This window comes from Prionailurus viverrinus, chromosome E3 (assembly GCF_022837055.1).
Source record: "Prionailurus viverrinus isolate Anna chromosome E3, UM_Priviv_1.0, whole genome shotgun sequence".
NCBI classification, from domain to species: domain Eukaryota; kingdom Metazoa; phylum Chordata; class Mammalia; order Carnivora; family Felidae; genus Prionailurus; species Prionailurus viverrinus.
The window spans coordinates 41,363,112-41,382,353 of record NC_062576.1 but is presented as its reverse complement, the minus strand read 5'-3'; the positions used below and the strand labels follow the sequence as shown (position 1 = coordinate 41,382,353).

The following is a 19,242-nucleotide window of genomic DNA, read 5'->3' as shown; positions in this document are numbered from 1 at the left end:
AATGAACACATCATTAGCGGCCTAATCAGCACACGCGCCTTCCCGCTGGGGACGCCACATCTTGTCAACAGGTGTAATCCGGCAACGGCCCGGGGAGGCCGGGAACGGGCTGCAATTAGTAGCTAATGAGGACGCCTGCCATGACCTGTTCCTTCTCGGGAGAGACCGTGTGGGCCTGAGGGGGGAGGGTCACACAGAGAGCGCTGGGGCTCCCAGGGTCCTGCCTCCACACCCACCCGGCGCAGGAAGCAGCAGAAAGAGCTGGCCGGCCACACGGCCTCACTGCTGCACACGTGTCCCTAGGTCTGGGAGGTTGGCTCCGCTTCAGCCCTGGACGCCGAAGCCGTCTCAGCGGGGACGCGCCGGCAGGAAGCCCCCTTTGCTTGACCAGGTGCCAGAAAGAGAGCGCCAGGAAGGCCCCGGGACGTGGCCAGCCACTTTCTGTGGCTGGGCCTCTGGGCTGTGGCCTAGGAAGTGTGGCCGGGGGCACAGTCCACTCTTGGGGGGCACGCCTGAGGCTGGTCAGGCTTCGAGGCATGCAGCTCGGAGCGGGAGCGGGTGGGGGGAGCGAGGCGACTCTCTGGGGCGGGTTGTGGAGCTCGTTTGTGGCACTCTCCCCCTGGCCCTGAGCTGCCTCTGCGTCTGCACTTTGTACTCAGCCCCCAAGTCATCAAGGGGGCCATCTGGGGTGTCTGGAGGCAGAGCTGAGACTGCTGGGTGGCGCGGGGCCCCCTCAGGAGCCCCAGGCCTCCGGGCCCACGCACCCTTGGTGCTCACGTGCTTCGGCTCTGCAGCCCACCCGGCAGTCCCTCCACGTGTTGTACCTGCAGCCCCCTCGGCCATTGCCGGCCACACCCATGCTCACGGCGGGCTGACCAGTCCTGGAACCCCTGGTCGGGGTGAAGGTGGTCCCAGTGTTGTCCCGTTGGCCTGGCCCTGTGAAGATGACAGGCTCAGAGACGGGCAGGGCCACCCATCCAGACCTCCCCGGGGTCGGGGATCACACACATGTCCGGGTTCACGTCTGGCCCATCGGCAGCACCAGGTTGGTCCTCTGGGGCGCCTTCTTTTGGGGGATGTGGGTATTTTCCCCACCCTGCTGCCACATCTGAGCTCCCTCCTAACTCATCTCTGTGGCCCCCCCACCGTCCCTGGCCGTGGCCCCTCTGATGCTGCCCTGCTGGCCACCCTCACCTAGCCCCCACGGCCCCGGGAGGACCCCCCCCCAGCACCTTCCAAGGTGTTGCATGGAGCTCCAGGTGGGGCCGGCTCGGACAGCACCCCCCGGGATAGCTCAGGGGGCTTGACCAGCATGGTGACTGGAGGACCAGGAACCTGGAAGCCCACTTGGTTTTGTCTGTGTGAGGTTTGTATTGGTTCGTGAGGTCAGGCCTGGCCCACTGCCTGTGGGCGGGTGACCCGGTGCTTTGGGCCTCGGAGCCGAGCCCTGAGACGTCCCAGCTCTTGACGTTTCGGCACTCTTCAGCAGACCCATCCCAGGCTCCCTTCCTTCCTGCCCTGCCAGTCTCCGCTGGGGACGGCCTCCAGCTCACCTGGGCTGTAGCAGCTGGGAGTAGGGGGGGAGTCCCCCACACTCCGTAGAAGATGAGGTCTTTCTTGTGCTGGGGGCACTGGGAGGGAGGAGCCCGCTGCCTTGGTATAGATGGGGTAGGGGAGCCATTCTGCAGAACAGAAGGGCTCACGGCAGGGTCTGCTCCACCACTGCCCGGACGACGCTCTAACGTGGCTGTGACCTGTGAGAGCCGCGGCTCGATTCCCCGAGGTCCCGGCTCGTCTCTCCATCTCGGCCTCGTTTTTCCTTCTGTGGTGGCATGGAGGAAGTGACCTGGGGCCACCTCCACCCTGGGCAGCCCTGACTTCCCCGTGTACCTTAGGGTCCTTGTCATCCCAATCCGGACCACTGCTCCCAGCGGTCACCCTGACTGCAGGAGGCACTGGGAGGTGGGGATGTGTCGAAGCCAGAGAACAGTGAGGAAGCACTTCGACCCTCTGATGGCCAGGTGAGCCAGCTCCTGCCAGAGCCCGGTCACTCGCCCTTGGAAGCTGTCCTGACATGCGGTAGGGTCCTGGTGGGTGGCCAGGGGTCTGAGGAAGGGACCAGACCTGGAGTCGGTGGGGCCAAGTAGGCCACAGGCCAAGTCTGGTGGGGAGGGGAAACAGGTCACCCCAGATGCCCTGGCTGCAGTGGCTTCAGAGCAGGCCCAGGACACCTGCCATGTGGAGGCCAGAGGCCAGTATTGACAGACCCGGGGAGCTCCACAGAGAGCTGGTCTAGGGCCTGGTCCACGGTCAGCTCCTGGGTGATGGTGCCTGAGGCCATGAAGGAGGTGGCCAGCCGGGCTGGTGGGCCTATCCAGGACCTGGGCCTGGATGTGGGCATTGCCCATCAGCTTGGCTGTCAGGGAGGCACCTGTCCCACTCCAAAGCCCAGCTGGCTTCGCTCCTGCCTCCCCGTGCTCGAGCCACCGAGCCTCTGGTCCCGACATAGCAGGTGCTCGGTCAGAAAGACGCAGTCTCCCTGGAGCACGTGGCCACGTCTGAGCATGAGGGTCCCTGCGGGCATGTCCTCAGCCCACACTGTGGTTCAGCTCCCTGCGGGGGAGGCAAGTTCTGTCCATCTGCTCCCGGTGACCGCCCAGGGACCCGAACAGTGCTGGGGTGGGGGGTCAGAGAGTGAGGGTAGCCCTGCGTGCTGCTGATCCTCACCCCCAGATGCCTTGCACGCCAGGAGGGTTCTGCAGAGGCCACTGGTGCTGTGGGGAGCCAGCACCAGGAGCAGCTGGAAGACACCGTCGCGGCCCCTCACTCAGGGGTTGGAGCACAGGGGTGGGGTCACTGCCCAGGTGCCCCCTACCCAACTCAGCACCAGGGCCACCCACCCCCACCTTTTCCTACATCTGCTGGAAGGCATCACGGAAGACATCCCCCCGGAGCAGGGCCAGGATGGCACCAGCCGTGGCCAGCAGGAAGGGCAGCAGGTGAGTCTGGAATCAGAGCGTGATGTCCTGGCTGTGCTGGCCCTGGAGGCCAGGTCCCATGTGGCAGCAGGGGAGGTCCAGGGGAGGTCCAGGGGGAAGTTGCCGGGGCAACGCTCGTTCGCTGGGCCTGGGGAACAGGGGTCAGCTGGGCAAGTGGCAGTTCCATCTCCCCTGTGCCCTCTGACCCAGGACACCACTCACAGATGCCAGTGGGCCTGCAAAGCAAGCCCGGGAGTGTCTGGGCGGGGCTGGCCCTCATCTCGGCCAGTGGAGCCAGCTGGGTCAGGGTCAGCAGGGCCCAAGTAGAGACCTGGGGTCAGCCCCAGGATTATCCCCTCTCCCTGATACTGTTGTGCCATGCTGGGTCCCCACATCTAGCTGTGTGTGAGCTTCCTCTGCTCCTCTGAGAAGGCATCAAGGTCGCATCCAGGCAAATTATGTTGGGGGAGGGCTGATGGTCAGGGGGAGGCTCTGGGAGCCCAGCAGGCCATCCCAGTACCACAGTGGCCCGTGGGGACACTCACAGGTTCCACTGGGCCTCATCGCCCAGGGCTTGGGGTGGCAGCAGCAGCAGGCAGGTGGGCATTCAGGTCAAAGTTGGTCCTGGCCCACATCCCCCTCCCGGGGACCTGACCCGTGTCCTCCACCCCTGGATGAAGCAGTCCCAGCTCTGCCCACAGCCCTGCCCCTGTTGGGAGCATGCACGTGGGCCTCCACTGAGAGTAGTAAGTGAACTGGGACAGGAGTCACCGAAGCCTGGAAGAGGGTCAGTGGCCCTTAGAACCCGTCCCTGAGTTCAGTGATGGCCATGGTGTGAGCTCTGGCCCCAGGCAGTGGACCACAGCCTCCAGGACGATGGTGTGGACTCGTGAGAGGGGGTGGCGGGAGGGCTGGGCAGGGCCCGACCGGAACAGATCCTCTGGTGACGTCTCTCCAGCCCCTGCAGCCCACCTGGGAAGCCACAACATACAAGAAGCCCACAGGCCTGGCTGATGCAGAGTGTGGTGCTGGCAGCCTCAGCCCTGGCCCTCACGGACACCCTCGGAATGTCCAAGAAGACGAGCGGCCACCTAGCTGGTGGCCGTGAGCAGGTCTATAGCTGTGAGCAGAGGTGAGGCTCAGCAGGGCAGGGGACATCAGCCGGGTGAATAGCCACAGCCCCACCACCCACACGTCTGCCTCAGGCCAGCTGGGCTGGGTCACTGGTTCCTGTGGCTGCAGTCCCCATGGCCTCAGGGACACAGCGGCAAAGGGAAACATCCCTGGCCACCTACTGGACCTGGCCAGTTCTGGGGGGCAGGAAGGGGCCCTCTTGTTTCCTTGAGGCTGGGGCCCAGCTGCAGGCATGCAGCCACCCCCGGCAAGTACCACCCGGCAAAGCGGGAAACCGAGGCCCTGGAACCTGCTCGCAGGGCAGTGGCTGAGCGAGAATGTTGCCCCGGGGGTGCCTGACACCGGGACCGTCCCCACACTCCTCTCTCAAAGCCGAGAGACCTGACTCTTACGTGGGCTCTGGTCAGTCATCGGACCTCTCTGGCCCTCGGTTTCCTTCTCTGTAAAAAGGTAAAAAGCCATCTGCAGTGGGTCTTCATTCACAGAATGAATATTCTGCTCTGGACTGGCGTCAGGGCGGAAACGGGCTCAGGGAGAAAGGGGCTGACCTCTCAGAGTCAGGAAGACCGCCAGCCGACGAAGGCTTCCTGGAAGAGGCCGCCTGGTGCAGAGACCCGTGGCAGGTCTGCTCCAGGCTCCAGGCCAGCCTAGTCTGGTTCTTTTTGTTATTTTGCCCACACTGGGGAACAGGTGTTTCGAGAAACCGGACTGGAGACAGCCTACTGAACTCGGGGCACGGACCCTGCCGTTGCCAGGACGTGGGTCCTGCCGGGGAAACTGGCCGCCCACCCTTGGACTCATGGAGCTGATCAGATTAGACGGAAGTGCGTCCACACCAGCGATCAAACCAGGAGTGACCGTTCATCCGACTGCTTAGCCGTGACTGGATGCCTTCCCCGATGAGGAACAGATTTAGTCCTGTGAACGGGAGAAAAAAAGGCCTTTTCTTTTTGTGCAGAATAAGCAGCCCCACATTTGTTTTTTTCACCCAGAGCATGACAAGGCCAGCAATAGCCTGGGGGCAACGCCTGACAGAGAGGAAGGACAAATGGAGGTCGTGCACGAGGAAGGAGAAGCCAGCTGCACGCCTGAGCGCAACTTGCAAAACCCGGAGCTGAGCCTCGCTGGGAGGAGACGGGAAAGGAAGGCACATCCAGGGGGCGGGAGCTTCGTTCCAGGTGTCCGCCGTCGGGCCGTGCCTCACATGGTCACCAACACCTGTTACCCCCCACCTTTCTAGTTTTGTCCGTCTCCTTGCTTGACTTGGAATCTCTGTGGTCACAGGGGCTCCCGTTCTCCCCCGTTCTAGGTACTCACTGAGCCTCGGGCACTTCTGGGCTTCGGCTGTCCCTCTCCTTGTTTGATGCCTGCCTGCTAACTGCCAATTGTTTGTGGAACAGGAATCCTTCATTCCGGTGAAGTCAGACTCACCCACAATCAGCAGGTAGTTTCTGTTTGGGTCTTGGCATCTTTCGCGACTCCTCAGTCCAGGTCCTTCTATGTGCCTAGAGTGTTCTCTGCCGTATGCAGGTCTTACTGAATTTGGTGCCCGGCTTGTCTGCCATGCGGGCAAGGGGCCTCATTTCCCGGCCCCACCTGTCCCACGGACTGTCCCTTTCCCCGCCATTGCTGGTAGCAGTCCCTGCGTGCACACGGGGGCATTTTGCGTCGTCTCGTGCCTGCCCCCGCTGTCTGTTCCTAACTTCATTACGCGTGGCTTTGTCTTAGTATCCAGGAACTTGTCTCTTCTTATGTCATGGATATTTTTTCTCTTTATTTTTAAAATAAAATCGTTACATTCCGGAAAAAAAAGAAAAAACCTCGTATTTTAATTTTTAATAGGATTGAATCGATTGGGGCGCCTGGGTGGCTCAGTCGGTTGAGCGTCCAACTTCAGCTGAGGTCATGATCTCGAGGTCTGTGAGTTCGAGCCCCACGTCAGGCTCTGGGCTGACAGCTCAGAGCCTGGAGCCTGCTTCCGATTCTGTGTCTCCCTCTCTCTCTGCCCCTCCCCCATTCATGTTCTGTCTCTCTCTGTCTCTCTCTGTCAAAAATAAATAAACGTTAAAAAATTTTTTAAAAAATAGGATCCGATTGTACAGCACAATTTTAGGAGTACTGATAGCATTATCCTGCTGGGTTGTTCTCTGCATTACTAGGCTGATTCCTAGAGACTTTGTGGATCTCATCGTTATTGGAAAGGATTACTTTTCTACTAAGTTTGTTATTATTGCTGACATGAATGAACGCTGTTGATGTTGTATGGTTGTGAAATATACATAAAACTTACTCTTTTAATCACCTTTAAGCGTACGAGTTGGTGGTATTAGGTACACTCACAATGCTGTGTACCCATCACCACCGTCAACTTCCAGCCGAACTTTTTATGAAACGGACATTCTGCACTCTTTAAACAGTGATTCCCCTCCCCGCTTCCAGCCCCTGGTAGCCCCTGTTACGCTTTCTGTCTCGATGCGTTTCCCTAATCTGGACGTTGCATAAAGAGGGAATGTTTGTCTTTCCACATCTGGCTGCTTCTGCTGAGCACCATGTTTTCGAGGCCTGTCCACGTTGGAGCGTGGGTTCCATTCCTTCCGCGGCCGAGTCATATACGCCACCGCGGACGGTCCACGTGCTTTGTTCACCGTTCCTCTGCCGATGGGCGCTTGGCGTGTTGTCGCCTCTCGGCTGCTGTGAACATGGGTGTACAAAGTCTGTTTGAGTTTCTGTTTTCAAGTCTTGTGGGTGCATATCTTCAATTGCTGGGTCGTGTGGTCATTCTGGGTTTAAGTTTATGAAGAGCTGCTGTTTTCCACAGTGGCTGCACCAGTGAACGTTTTCACCAGAAGTGCACGAGGGAACGGCTTCTCCGCATCCTTGCCAACGCTTGTTAGGCTGTGGATTTTGAAATCCATTTTATTGTGCAATTTATGTACAATAAAGGCATCTGTTTAAAGTGCACCATCCAAAGAGCCTTGACACGTACACACCCATGAAGCCACCACCGCAACCAGGATGCGGAACGTCTCCACTGCACTTTTGTGTTCGTTACTCCCTGTTGAACAGGAATCCCTAACCTGGGGGCAGCTGCCTGGCTGAAGGCAGCCGCGGATTTGCTTTTTGTTATAATAGATTAGCTTGCATTTTAAAGTTTTTACAAAGATTTTATATTCTCTTTGCCCTCTGCTTCTTCGCTCAGCATGATCTTGAAACCCATCGTTTCTTCACGTGTCAGTGCCTTGTTCCTCCTTGTTGCCAGATGGACAGACCACATTTAGTCTGTCCGTTCATCTATTGGTGGAAAATCGCTTTTCCCCATTTTTGGCTACTGTGAATAGAGCTACTGTGACTGTTCTTTGCGTGGATGTACATTTTCATTTCTCTGGAGCCATTACTTAAGAGTTGAGTGACCAAATCGCGCAGTGAGGTGTATGTCGAACGTCTTAAGAAAACGCCAGATGAGGGGCGCCTGGGTGGCTCAGTCGGTTGAGCGTCCGACTTCGGCTCAGGTCATGATGTCGCAGTTCGTGAGTTTGAGCCCCGCGTCGGGCTCTGTGCTGACGGCTCGGAGCCTGGAGCCTGCTTTGGATTCGGTGTCTCCCCCCAAAAAAGAAAAGAAAACGCCAGACGAAAGTGATGGCATTGGCACGCGCGTCCACCAGCAGCGTGTGACCGTTCGGCTGCTCCGTACGCCTGCCAATGCTCAGCGCTGTCAGTCCCTTCCAACTGACTCGCTCAGGTGGGCGAGTGTCACACGGATTTGATTTGCGTTTCCCTGGGCGGTGGGTGATGTCGGAGCACTGTTGTTGTCCCCACACGTTCCAGGTGTGTTGACTGGCCATTCACACACCTTTTGTGAAGTGTCTGTTCAAATTCTTAGCCTCTTTAAGTGATCGATCTATGTTTTAAGTGCAGTGGAGTTAACATACAGCGTGATGTCAGTTTCGCACACGCGGTCCAGTGATCCAACGATCCCACATGTCACCTGCTACCCCTCATGACGGGTGGACTCTTCGCCCCCAGCACCGACTTCCGCCACCCGCTCTGGTAACCGTCAGTGTGTTCTCTGTAGTTGAGAGTCTGTTTCTTAGTTTGTCTCTCTTTCTTCCCCCTTCATTTTTTTTTTAAATTATTTATTTTGAGAGAGAGAGCATGAGCCAGGGGAGGGGCAGAGAGAGAGAAGAAGAGAGAGAACCCGAAGCAGGCCCTGAGCTGTCAGCACAGAGCCTCACGCGGGGCTTGAACTCACAAACGGAGAGATCATGACCTGAGCTGAAATCAAGAGTCAGATGCGTAACCGACGGAGCCCCCAGGCGCCCCCATTTGTTTCGTTTCTTAAATTGCACGTATGAGTAAAGTCACATGGTATTTGTCTTTGTCCAACTGACTGTTTCACTCAGAGCATCATACCCTCTAGCTCTATAGCTCTCTATCCATTTGTTGCAAATGGTAAGATCTCGTATTTTTTTTTTATGGCTGAGCAATATTCCGTTCTCTATATACACCACCTCTTCTTGTAAAAAAATTTGTTTATTTGTTTTTGAGAGAGCGAGCGAGCACGCACAAGCGGGGGAGGGGCAGAGAGAGGGAGACACAGAATCGGAAGCAGGCTCCAGGCTCTGAGCTGTCAGCACAGAGTCCCACGAGGGGCTCGAACTCACGAAATGCGAGATCGTGACCTGAGCCAAAGTCGGACGCTTAACCGACTGAGCCCCCCAGGCGCCCCTACACCACCTGTTCTTTATCCATTCATCTATCGATGGCCATTTGGGCCACTTCCATAATTTCACTGTTGTAAATAATGCTGCAGGGAACATTGGGGTGCAGCACGTATCCTTTTTAATTAGTGTTCTTGTATTCTTTGGGTAAATACCCAGGAGTGTGATTACTGGACTGGGGATATTCTATTTTTTTTAATGTTTATTTATTATTTTTGAGAGAGAGTGTGAGCAGGGGAGGGGCAGAGAGAGAGGGGGGCAGAGGATATGAAGCGGGCTCTGTGCTGACAGCAGCGAGCCAGATGTGGGGCTAGAGCTCATGTACGGTGAGATCATGACTCAAGGCAAAGTTGGACACTCAACCGACCGAGCCACCCAGATACCCCCCCCAGGGGGGGGTAGTTCTATTTTTAACTTTTTGAGGAACCTCTATACTGGTCTCCACACTGGCTGCACTGGTTTGTATTCCCACCAGCAGTGCAAGAGGGTTCCCCTTTCTCAACATCCTCGACAACACTGTTGTTTCTCATGTTGTTGAGTCTTGCCATTCTGACAGGTGTGACGTGGTCCCTCACTGGAGTTCTGATTTGCATTTCCCTGATGATCAGGGATGTTGAGCGTCTTTTTATGTGTCTGGAGGCCATCTGGGTGTCTTTGGAAAAATGTTCATGTCTTTGCCCAATTTTTAATTGGATTATTTGGTTTTCTGGAATTGAGTTGTATCAGTTCTTTATGTATTTTGGATACTAACCCCTTATCGGATATGTAACTTGCAAGTATCTTCTTCCATTCAGTCGGTTGCCTTTTAGTTTTGTTGATTGTTTCCTTTGCTGTGCAGAAACTTTTTATCTTGATGAGGTCCCGATAGCTTATTTTTGTTTTTGTTTCCATTGCCTCAGGAGACATGTCTAGAAAGAAGTTGTTACAGCCCATGTCAGATAAGTTACTGCCTGTGTTCTCTTCTAAAGGACTTTTATGGTTTCAGGTCTCACATTTAGATCTCTCATCCATTTTGAGTTTATTTTTGTGTGTGATGTAAGAAAGTGGTTCAGTTTCTCTCTTTTGCATGTCGCTGTCCAGTTGTCCCATCCCCGTTTGTTGAACAGATGGTCCTTTTCCCACTGGATATTCTTGCCTTGGCCTGTTTTTTATTTTGTTTTGTTTTATTCTGTTTTACTCTAGTCTATTTTTAAATGCTTGTTTATTTGAGAGAGAGAGAGAGAGAGCGCGCGCGCGAGCATGAGCAGGGGGGAGAGGCAGAGAGAGAGGGAGACAGAGAATCCCAAGAAGGTTCCACACTGTCAGTGCAGACCCCAATGCGGGGCTTGAACTCACGAACCGTGAGATCATGACCTGAGCCGAAATCAAGAGTCAGATGCTTAACCAACTGAGGCACCCAGGTGCCCCGGCCTATTTTTAAAACATAGCTTTATTGAGATATAATACCCATGTCATACAACTTACCCATTTAAAGTGTACAATCCACTGTTTGTTGTATTCACTGTGAAGAACCTCCTTTAACCTAAATTATCGAACACTGAATTGCTTTGCAATTTAATTTTTGCTTCAGACTTGATCGTGTCTCTTAATGATCTTAACCTCAAATTCCAAGGGGAAGAAGTACTTGTATGTGAAACATACACACGTTACTGCCGTCTCAACCAATGACGTTATGTGAATCGCAAGGACGCGGGTCACATGCTTCCCATGCTGTCTAAGCTGAAACGAGAAGCGGGGTCCCCACTCCTCTGTGCATCGGCAGCGGCTGTATGTTTTGAGTTCAAACTACAGCTCCTCAGTGTTCTCGCCAAGGAAATTTCCACATTTCAAAACCCATTTAACCGTGCAACTGAGGAGCTCCTACCTGACTCTCAATTGGAAGTGGTTAATCTTGTTATAAAGCTCATCCTGTGATTCCAAATTCCAAATCGCGTGTTTGCCATTTCTAAAACTTGGTTATATGCGTGTGTGTGTGTGTGTGTGTGTGTGTGTGTGTGTGTATCCTACATCTCCATTCATGAAAGCCTATTTTCCATTACTCAGTTGAGTATAGTTGTAATAGCTGCTTTAACAATTTTATTTATTTATTTATTTATTTATTTATTTATTTATTTATTTATTTATTTATTTTTGAGAGAGAGAGCATGAGCCGGGGTGCAGCAGAGAGAGAGGGAGACACAGAATCCAAAGCAGGCTTCATGCTCTGAACTGTCAGCACAGAGCCCGATGAGGAGCTCGAACTTGTGAACTGTGAGGTCATGACCTGAGCCAAAGTCGGACGCCCAACCAACTGAGCCACCCAGGTACCCCTGGATCTTTTCTTAAGCAAAGTATAGTTGACACGGTCTTGGATTTTACCATGAATACTGTGACTATCATGTCGTAGAGACACTGCGTTCTGTTATATTCCTGTGAAGACTGTTGATGCTTTTGTCTTGGCAGGCAATAAACTTGATTAGGCTTGAACAGTGAACTCTGCAGACCCGTCGGTCTCGGCCAGTATTTCATCTTTGGCTGAGCTGTTTCCAATCTGCCTTGCACATGCATGATTCAGGAGTCAGCAAGAGACCTGGGTAGAGTTCAAACACAGAATTTGGGGTCCCCTCCCCAGGCTCTCTTTCAGAATTCTTCACTTATTCTCTGGGATCTGCTAATCCTGGGCTCCTTCCTCCTTCAGCCAGAAAGATGGTGGGATCTCTGCTGGAGCCCGATCACGGGGACCCTGCCTCTGACTATCTTCAGGGCAAAGCTACATACGCAGAGGGAGACCTCCTCCCTGCTGCTCTCCTCTGTCAGTGTCAATTCCCCTCCAAATTCTGCTAGCTTTCGTTCCTTCCCCAGGACCCTTAAGGACTTGGTTTTTATGATTTGTCTGGAATGTTTCAGTTGTCATCTGTGGACGGACCTTTCTTTCTTTTCTTTCTTTCTTTCTTTCTTTCTTTCTTTCTTTCTTTCTTTCTTCCTTTCTTGTTTATTTTTTTAAAAAATTAATGTTCATTTTATTTTTGAGACAGAGAGACAGAGCATGAGCGGGGAAGGGGCAGAGAGAGAGGGAGACACAGAATCTGAAGCAGGCTCCAGGCTCCAAGCTGTCAGCACAGAGCCTGATGCGGGGCTCGAACTCATCAACTGGGAGATCATGGCCTGAGCCGAAGTTGGACGCTTAACCGACTGAGCCACCCAGGCACCCCTTTAATGTTTATTTTTACTTTTAGGAGACAGAGAGAGGGAGAGCAGGGGAGGGGAAGAGTGAGAGAGAGACAGAGGATCTGAAGTGGGCTCTGTGCTGACCAGCAGAGAGCCCGATGCAGGGCTGGAACTCATGAACCACGAGATTATGACTGAGCTGCCGAGCTGAAGTTAGTCGCTTAACAAATTGAGCCAGCCAGGCACCCCTGGATGGACCTTTCCTTTGTCTTTGTCTTTCTTCCTTTCTTTTAATTAATTTTTAAATTTACATCTAAGTTAGTTAGCATATAGTGCAATAATGATTTCAGTAATTCATTCCCTGTGTATAACACCCAGTGCTCAACCCAACGAGTGTCCTCCTTAATGCCCATCACTAATTTGGCCCATCCCCCCACCCACAACCCTCCAACAACCCTCAGTTTGTTTTCTGTCTTTAAGAGTCTCTTGTGTTTTGTCCCCCTCCCTGTTTTAATATTATTTTTGTTTCCCTTCCCTTGTGTTCATCTGTTTTGTGTCTTAAAGTCCTCATATGAGTGAAGTTCTATGATATCTGTCTTTCTCTGACTGACTAATTTCACTGAGCATAATACCCTCCAGTTCCATCCACGTAGTTGCAAATGGCAAGATTTCATTGTTTTTGATTGCTGAGTAATACTCCATCGTGTATATATTCCACATCTTCTTTTCCATTCATCCATCGCTGGACATTTGGGCTCTTTCCATACTTTGGCTGTTGTCGATAGTGCTGCTATAAACATGGGGGTGCACATGTCCTTCGAAACAGCACACCTGTATCCCTGGGATAAATGCCTAGCAGGGCCATTGCTGGGTCGTAGGGTAGTTCTACCTTTAATTTTTTGAGGAGCCTCCATACTGTTTTGCAGGGTGGCCGCACCAGCCAGCATTCCCACCAGCAGTGCCAAAGAGATCCTCTCTCTCCGCGTCCTCGCCGGTGTCAGGACTAGTGGGGTGGCCTGCAGAGATCCTGTGGCGGCACCAGGTGGGGGACCCACCCTTGCCCACTGAGCCTCGTCTCACGGCACGAGAAATGAGGCAGTGAGACGCTGTGAAGTAAGGCGTCAGCTCCCAACTCGAGCCTGGTACATGCCCGCGCCCCCCAGGGGAGGCCCAGGCTGGGGCTGCTCTCCACCTGGGGCCCCCCCTCCTCCCGGGTGACTCCCCCCCACCCCATTCCTGCGGAAGGAGCAGCCTGCTCCCAGCTGGCAAGGCCTCCTTTGTTTGGCTCGACTGACCTGAGGGGGTGCCGGACTCTTGGCCACTTCACTTCCGGGTTGAGGAAACCAAGGCAAAGGAGGCTCGGGTTTGGTCGATCGCCCTGAAAGAACCACAGTGCAGGGCCCCCTGGCACCAGGGGATGTTCCCAGGGGACTTTCCCGGGGTGTCCTGGGGCCCAGCCCAGTATTCAGGGCCAAAAGGGGCTGACCATGGCCTCATCCACGTGGGGTGGGGACAACGGCCCAGCTGGGGTCTGGGTCACCCGCATGAACATGCCTGGGGAGGTGAGGGTGGGGTCACGTCCATCAGCACTCCTGGCACCTCTAGCCAAGTCTGAGTGGGAGCGGGGGTTAGCCAAGGTTGGTCCCAGGGCCCACCTGGGAGGGACCCTGGCCACCCCAAAGAAGCAGGCTGGGGGGGGCAACCCGACCCCTGCCACCACAGATGCCCCCTTCCAAGGTCCTTGCCCTCGGCGAGTGTGAGGACCCCCCCCCCCCCAACCTCTCCTTCAGGGTCAGTTCTGCCCTAGTGCCAGCTGCTCCGGCCACACCGCGTGACCCAGGGCTGGCTGCACAGCGTCTCTGTGCTTGGGGCTGACTAAATGACCATGCGTGGAAGACCCAGAACCTGTCCGGCTCCCCTGCCAACTCGCACCAGAAGGACCTGAAGTTGGGAATGTGGTCTGACTTCATTTTCTGTCGCTTGAAGACCAGATGGTGGGTGGGGGTTGGGCTGGGGTGGGCTGGGTGGGGCAGCTGGCCTGCCCTGAGTTCTGAGCTCTTGATGCTCAGGCCGGGGGAAGGAGCTGGACGTTAATCTGTCAAGGCAGAGCTACCTCTGCCTCATTCTGCGCTCTGAGCAGCTTGTGGTCCGCTCAGACCCCAGACCCCACCTGGCAGCAGGGTAGGGGCAGAAAGGCAGGGGCAGGGCCAGCCTCTCTGTCGCCAGGCCCCACTGCCAGGGCCCTGGATGGGCCCCGAACCTTGCCCGCTCTAGCATGTGCCAGCATCTGAGTAGGGCCCAGCATGCAGTTGGCCCTGAGCCAGCGTGTAGGTGTTGAAGGGTGACAGCGACCAGGTGGCTGCTGTCACAGAGGCCTCAGGGTTAGAGATGGGGCCAGCCCTGACACCCTCCCTGTACTGCTCCCCGCCCCCCCCCCCCCCCCCCCGCCCGGGGAACGATGCAGGACAGAAAAGGAGGCTCGAGAGCAGGCTCGCAGAGGGAGACAGAGCTCTGCTGGGGACTGTTTCCACGTCACACACAAACACAGGCACTCCAGACTGGCGGGAACAGACTTGAAACCGCAGGTCGAGCTCAGGCCACTTCGGAAGCTGCAGACCTGACGGCTGAAGTGCCTCTGTGGCCCCAACCTGGCCTTCTGGGGGTGGGTCTGGGGGTGGAGATGTGAGGGATGCAGATTCCAGGGCCCACGTGGCCTGCAGGGGCTCCCGGGAAGCCCCATCTGAGGTGCTGGGGGTTCTCTGGTTACATGGGCCTGGGGAGGGGCCCACCTGGCCTCACCCATCCAAGGGGTGGGGTCCTCCCTCACTCCACTGCCCGTTTACTGGTCTGGGGGTCTGGTTTTCTCGAGCCACCCCTGGAACCTGGGGGGGGGGGAGGAGAAGGCTCACCTGGGGCCACTTCCCAGGACACACCCCCAGCGCTAGGGTCCTCGCCCTGCTGAAAGGCGTTGCTGATGGGTGAGTGCGCCCCCCTCATTTTTGACCCCGGGTGGGGCTGACGCAGGCTTGCACGGAGGCAGGCTTGTGGGGAGGGGATGTCTCCGCTCACCACGCCCAGGGCGGGCAGCCTCCCTCCCTGGGAGGGGTGAATGTAGTTTGGCCTACACTGGTTTGGTCTCCCGCAGGTCCCCACCCTACCTGGGACAATACTCCCTGGAAAGCGGCTCTCCACCCACTTCCACACCCCACACTGGCTGGCAAGGCCCCCTGAACCCCACTCTAAAAATGCAGGGGAACCGCCCCAGAATCCCTATCCACCCACTGCCTCACCCAAGGGACTGGCAGGTAAGAAGGGGTGTTGTACCCACAAGACACTGAGGCCTCTGTCTTGGGAGGGACCTCAGAAGAGAAAGCAGGAGGGCAGGTGGGCCTCAGTGGCCTTGTCCACCCGGGCCCTGGGTTTGCACAAAGCCTGGCAGGTGCCAGGAGCAGGAGGATGGGGAGGAGAGAGTGGCCACGCCCCAGGTTGTGGGGGGGTCACTCAAATCTATCCCCAGCTCTGGTGCAAATGTGGAATCAGGCCAGCCTGGGCCAGAGGCAGCCCTGCCCTAACCAGTTGCCCGCCTGGGCTCTCACTGCTGGGGGCCTGGCTGACTCAGACTCAACGCCCCCTGCAGGAGGGGCCAGCTTCCCGGAGGGGGTGGGTCAGGTGGACAGGTCAGTCCTGAGAGCAGGGCTGGAGGCCGCAGAGACGCCACCTGCAGGGGCCTGAGAAGGTTCGGTGTGGGGTTCTGAGACAGTCCAGCCTCATAAGGCCCTGCACTGGCCCAGGGTGAGGCAGGTGGGTTGGAGGGGAAAGGAGGGGTGAGGGGGGGGTGGTAGTCAGGGGGATGGGGGGGTTGTTCACCCAAACGGTGGGGATATCAGAGCGGCTGTCCTCCACAGACAATGGCCTTGCAGGCTGCTCTGCCTCCACTGGGGTCCCGTGGGACCCCCACCCACTGTAGCCTCCTGCTCCTGCTTCTCAGCCTTGGTGAGTAATGCGGTGGGGGGGGGGGGTGCTGCTGCAAAGTAGTGGGGGCCCAAACAGCTGAGGGGCCTCAAGAAAGGCTCTCATTGCCCCACACCTCCTCCCTGCCTGTGGGCAGTGCCCCCTCCCCCATCCTTGGCGGGTGCCCTGAGGTCAGGCAGTTGTTCCAAGTTCTGGGCAGGTGGCCCGAGTCCTGGCGGGTGCTCCGAATCTCGGCGGGTGCCCTGAGTCCTGAACAGGTGCCCTGAGTTCCAGATGGGTGCCCCAAGTTGTAGGTAGGTGCCCTAGACCTGGGCAGGCTGTCAGCCATGTCTCTGTCCCCAGAGGTGACTGTGGCGGCCCCCCTGCTGGACCTCCACGCCCTGCAGCATTAGCGGCTGAGCCAGGGCAGTGATGGGCGCTCAGGCCAAGCTGAGAGTGTCCATGGAGAGGGTAACTCCTCGACCGGAGCAGTGAAGGCTTAGGAGGAGGATGAGGGACGCCTGGGCCCCTTGGGGTGGGGTGGGCTGTGACATCATGGGGTGCAGGGGCCTAAGTCTGTGGGGGGAGCACAGTGTTGGGGGAGCAGCTTTGCCTCCTTCCTACACATGGTGGGGGCCGGTGGCAGGCACCCCAGGAATCCCTGGCTGTCCCTTCCAGCCTTATGCTCTTCCCCTGCAGGGTGGGTGCTACCTTCCAGAGTCCGGGCTGCAGACTCACAACCGGTAAGTTCCCTCTGGGGAGACAGAGGAAGGTGTCTGGCCCCAGGTAGGGGGCCTCGGACCCCCGGCCATGCACAGCTCAGCTACAGCCCTGCTCTGTCCTCAGGGTGTCATGACCCCCTGGCTGCAAGGCACCTCCCGGGACCTGTCTTGGCAGCAGCCTGAGCTGACCGTCCTCCTCTCGAGGGACCAGCGGGACACAGAGAGTAAGTGGAAAACCCTGTCCCACTGGCTGTTAAGAGACCCGGGGGATGGGGTAGGGTCGTGGGCTCACACCTGCCCATACCTGTGGCCCTTTCTGGTCGCTCGGCTTGCTCCACGGTGACAACCTCGGAGAAGGGACAGAATCACTCCATTCTGCTGATGTGTAAACTGAGGCCTGGAGGGGGTCCTGCATTGCCCAGCGTCTGTCTCCATGAGGTTTGGGAGGAGGAGGTTGACAAGAGACGTCCAGCCCTCAATCCCCGCCTGCCCCCGCAGAGAAAGCCTGCCCACCAGAGCGGAGGGCCCGTGTGGTGGATGAAAACCTTGTCTTCTACGAGCCCTGGGAGCTGGAGGTCTGTGTAGATGGGGCCCTGCTGGCCGCTCAGATGGACCGGGTGAACATGGTGCCCTTCACCTACCAGCAGCTGGGCGTTTTTAAGCGCAAATTGGACGAGGTAGTTCATGAGGGGCTCATACCTGCCCACCCCGCCGGAGCATCCCCAGCCATCCATCCAGTCACCTCCCCGGGCAGCTCTATCCACAGGGGTACCCCGAGTCCCTGGTCCGGCACCTCGGGTACTTCTTCCTTGAGCTCACCCCCGAGGACATCCACAAGTGGAACGCGATGTCCCTGGAAACCGTGAAATCTCTTCTTGAAGTCAGCAAAGGGCAGAAAATGGATGCTCAGGTGACAGGGAGGGAGCGGGTGGTGTGAGGCCGTGCAGACCCCAGGGGATTGTGGGTCTCCTTGCCCCAAGGCACCCGTGGCCTCCTTCCACAGGTGGCTGCCCTGATTGCCCGCTATCTGGTGGGAGGGGGCCAGCTGGACAAGGCCACCCTGGACACACTGGCCGCTTTCCATCCGACGTACCTGTGCTTCCTCAGTCCTGAGCAGCTGGAGTCAGTGCACCACAGCGTTGTTTGGTGAGTCCCAGGGGTCCGCCGGGGGTGGTGGGCACGCTGCGCCCTGGGCTCACTGTCCGGGCCCTGCTGCCTCTCCAGGGCAGCCCGGCCCCCGGATCTGGATGCATGCCGCCCGGCCCAGATGGACGTACTCTATCGCAAGGCCCGCCTTGCCTTCCAGAACATGAGCGGGTCTGAATACTTCGAGAAGATGAAGCTCTATCTGGGTGAGCCAGGGTACACCCAGGGGGCGGTGATGGCCAAGGCTCCCCACACAGGGGCCGCCAGTTCCTGCCTCACTAGGCCACTGCTGGTGTGACTGGTGGTCACTGTGCCCTGCGCTCTTACGAGTGTGTGTAGGTGGAGACCCTGTGAGTTCTGAGCCGACCCAGATGCTCCTGCGGCCACCTCCGGCCTCTCCACGCACCCTGAGGGTCAGATGGGCACCAGGGGAACCCGGGGCCCAGGAACTCCTTAGGAAAAGGGAATCTTGGGGAAGGAGGACGGCTTCTTGCAGCCTCCGGGCAGGGGATAAGACTGGGGGGTGTTGCGAGGTCTCACGCTTGGGGCCCTCTCCCCGCGGTCAGGTGGGGCCCCCACGGAGGACCTGCGGGCTCTCAGCCGTCAGAACATAAGCATGGACTTGGCCACATTCCGGACGCTGCGGCCCGAGGCAGTGGTGGTATGGCCACGGGGCAGGGCCCAGGGGGCGGGGCCACACGGGGCGGGGCCACGGGAGGGGCGGGGCCAGGCAGGGGCTGCCTTCGCGCCGGGGCGAGCGCCGAATCCTGGAGCGGCCAAGGCAGGGTCTGTGCGCCCGGGAAGGGAAGCGCCTGGAGGTTTGGGCGGAGCAGAGCCCGGCAGCCTTCTGTGGGTGAGGCAGGGCGCCCTTGACCGCCCCCTGGGGGTTCTGGCAGCCGCTGACCGTTGCCGAGGTCCGAAACCTTCTGGGTCCGAACCTGGTGGGCCTGAAGGCGGCGCGGGAGAGCAGCCCCGTGCGGGATTGGATCTCACGACAGCGGCAGGAGGACCTGGACAGTCTGGGCCTGGGGCTCCGAGGCGGCATCCCCAATGGCTACCTGGTCGTGGACCTCAGCTTCCGAGGTGGGCCAGGGTGGCCGGCTGGGTGGGGTCGGAGCGGAGCGGCATGGGGCGTCTGAGTCACTCCCTCTGTACAGAGGCCCTCTCAGGGGGCACCCACCTGCTCCGACCCGGACCTGTGCTCACTGCGGTCCCGACTCTGCTGTGGGCTTTGGTCCCGAACTGAGCCCGCTGCTCCGGATGCTGGACCCGCCCTGCTGGAGGCCCTGCCTGGCCAAAGCGGCCCCGGTGCTCCCTGGCCCGCCTCAAGGGGACTGGGGTTCAATAAAAGGACACTTTCCTTCCCTGCAGAGGCACCCTGTGGTGTTCTGAGGACATGGTGGGAAGGCCCTGACCTGGTAGATGTGGTTCCCGAGTTGTAGCCCC

The 19,242-nt window shown here is 57.5% G+C and overlaps 1 protein-coding gene across 3 annotated transcripts; it reads left to right on the top strand.

The window, feature by feature from the left end:
* Positions 1-515: 515 nt before the first annotated feature.
* On the top strand, positions 516-19,166 carry LOC125154847 (mesothelin-like). 3 transcript variants are annotated; one of them, XM_047839556.1, is made up of 16 exons: positions 516-2,999; positions 3,937-5,290; positions 5,513-5,556; positions 12,904-13,971; positions 14,442-14,639; positions 15,123-15,282; positions 15,883-15,970; positions 16,628-16,671; positions 16,775-16,874; positions 17,149-17,327; positions 17,405-17,560; positions 17,654-17,796; positions 17,875-18,002; positions 18,363-18,457; positions 18,693-18,879; positions 18,954-19,166. In XM_047839556.1, the coding sequence occupies exons 6-16, from the start codon at positions 15,223-15,225 to the stop codon at positions 19,040-19,042; spliced, it is 1,269 nt and encodes a 422-aa protein (XP_047695512.1). In that variant the 5' UTR covers positions 516-2,999; positions 3,937-5,290; positions 5,513-5,556; positions 12,904-13,971; positions 14,442-14,639; positions 15,123-15,222; the 3' UTR covers positions 19,043-19,166. The 3 variants fall into 3 exon arrangements, with proteins under 3 accessions (XP_047695512.1, XP_047695514.1, XP_047695513.1); XM_047839558.1 differs by lacking the exons at positions 516-2,999; positions 3,937-5,290; positions 5,513-5,556; positions 12,904-13,971; positions 14,442-14,639 and adding an exon at positions 16,292-16,399 and having other exon boundaries at positions 15,264-15,282; XM_047839557.1 differs by lacking the exons at positions 516-2,999; positions 3,937-5,290; positions 5,513-5,556; ... (1 more) ...; positions 14,442-14,639; positions 15,123-15,282 and adding exons at positions 15,648-15,778; positions 16,292-16,399.
* Positions 19,167-19,242: the final 76 nt, after the last annotated feature.

Coding starts and splice junctions, on each gene's coding strand:
- LOC125154847 (XM_047839556.1), top strand. CDS start 15,223: ATGCAGGGGAACCGCCCCAGAATCCCTATCCACCCACTGCCTCACCCA. Junction 15,971..16,627: donor GCTCCTGCTTCTCAGCCTTG/GTGAGTAATGCG, acceptor CTTCCCCTGCAG/GGTGGGTGCTACCTTCCAGA. Junction 16,875..17,148: donor GGACCAGCGGGACACAGAGA/GTAAGTGGAAAA, acceptor CTGCCCCCGCAG/AGAAAGCCTGCCCACCAGAG.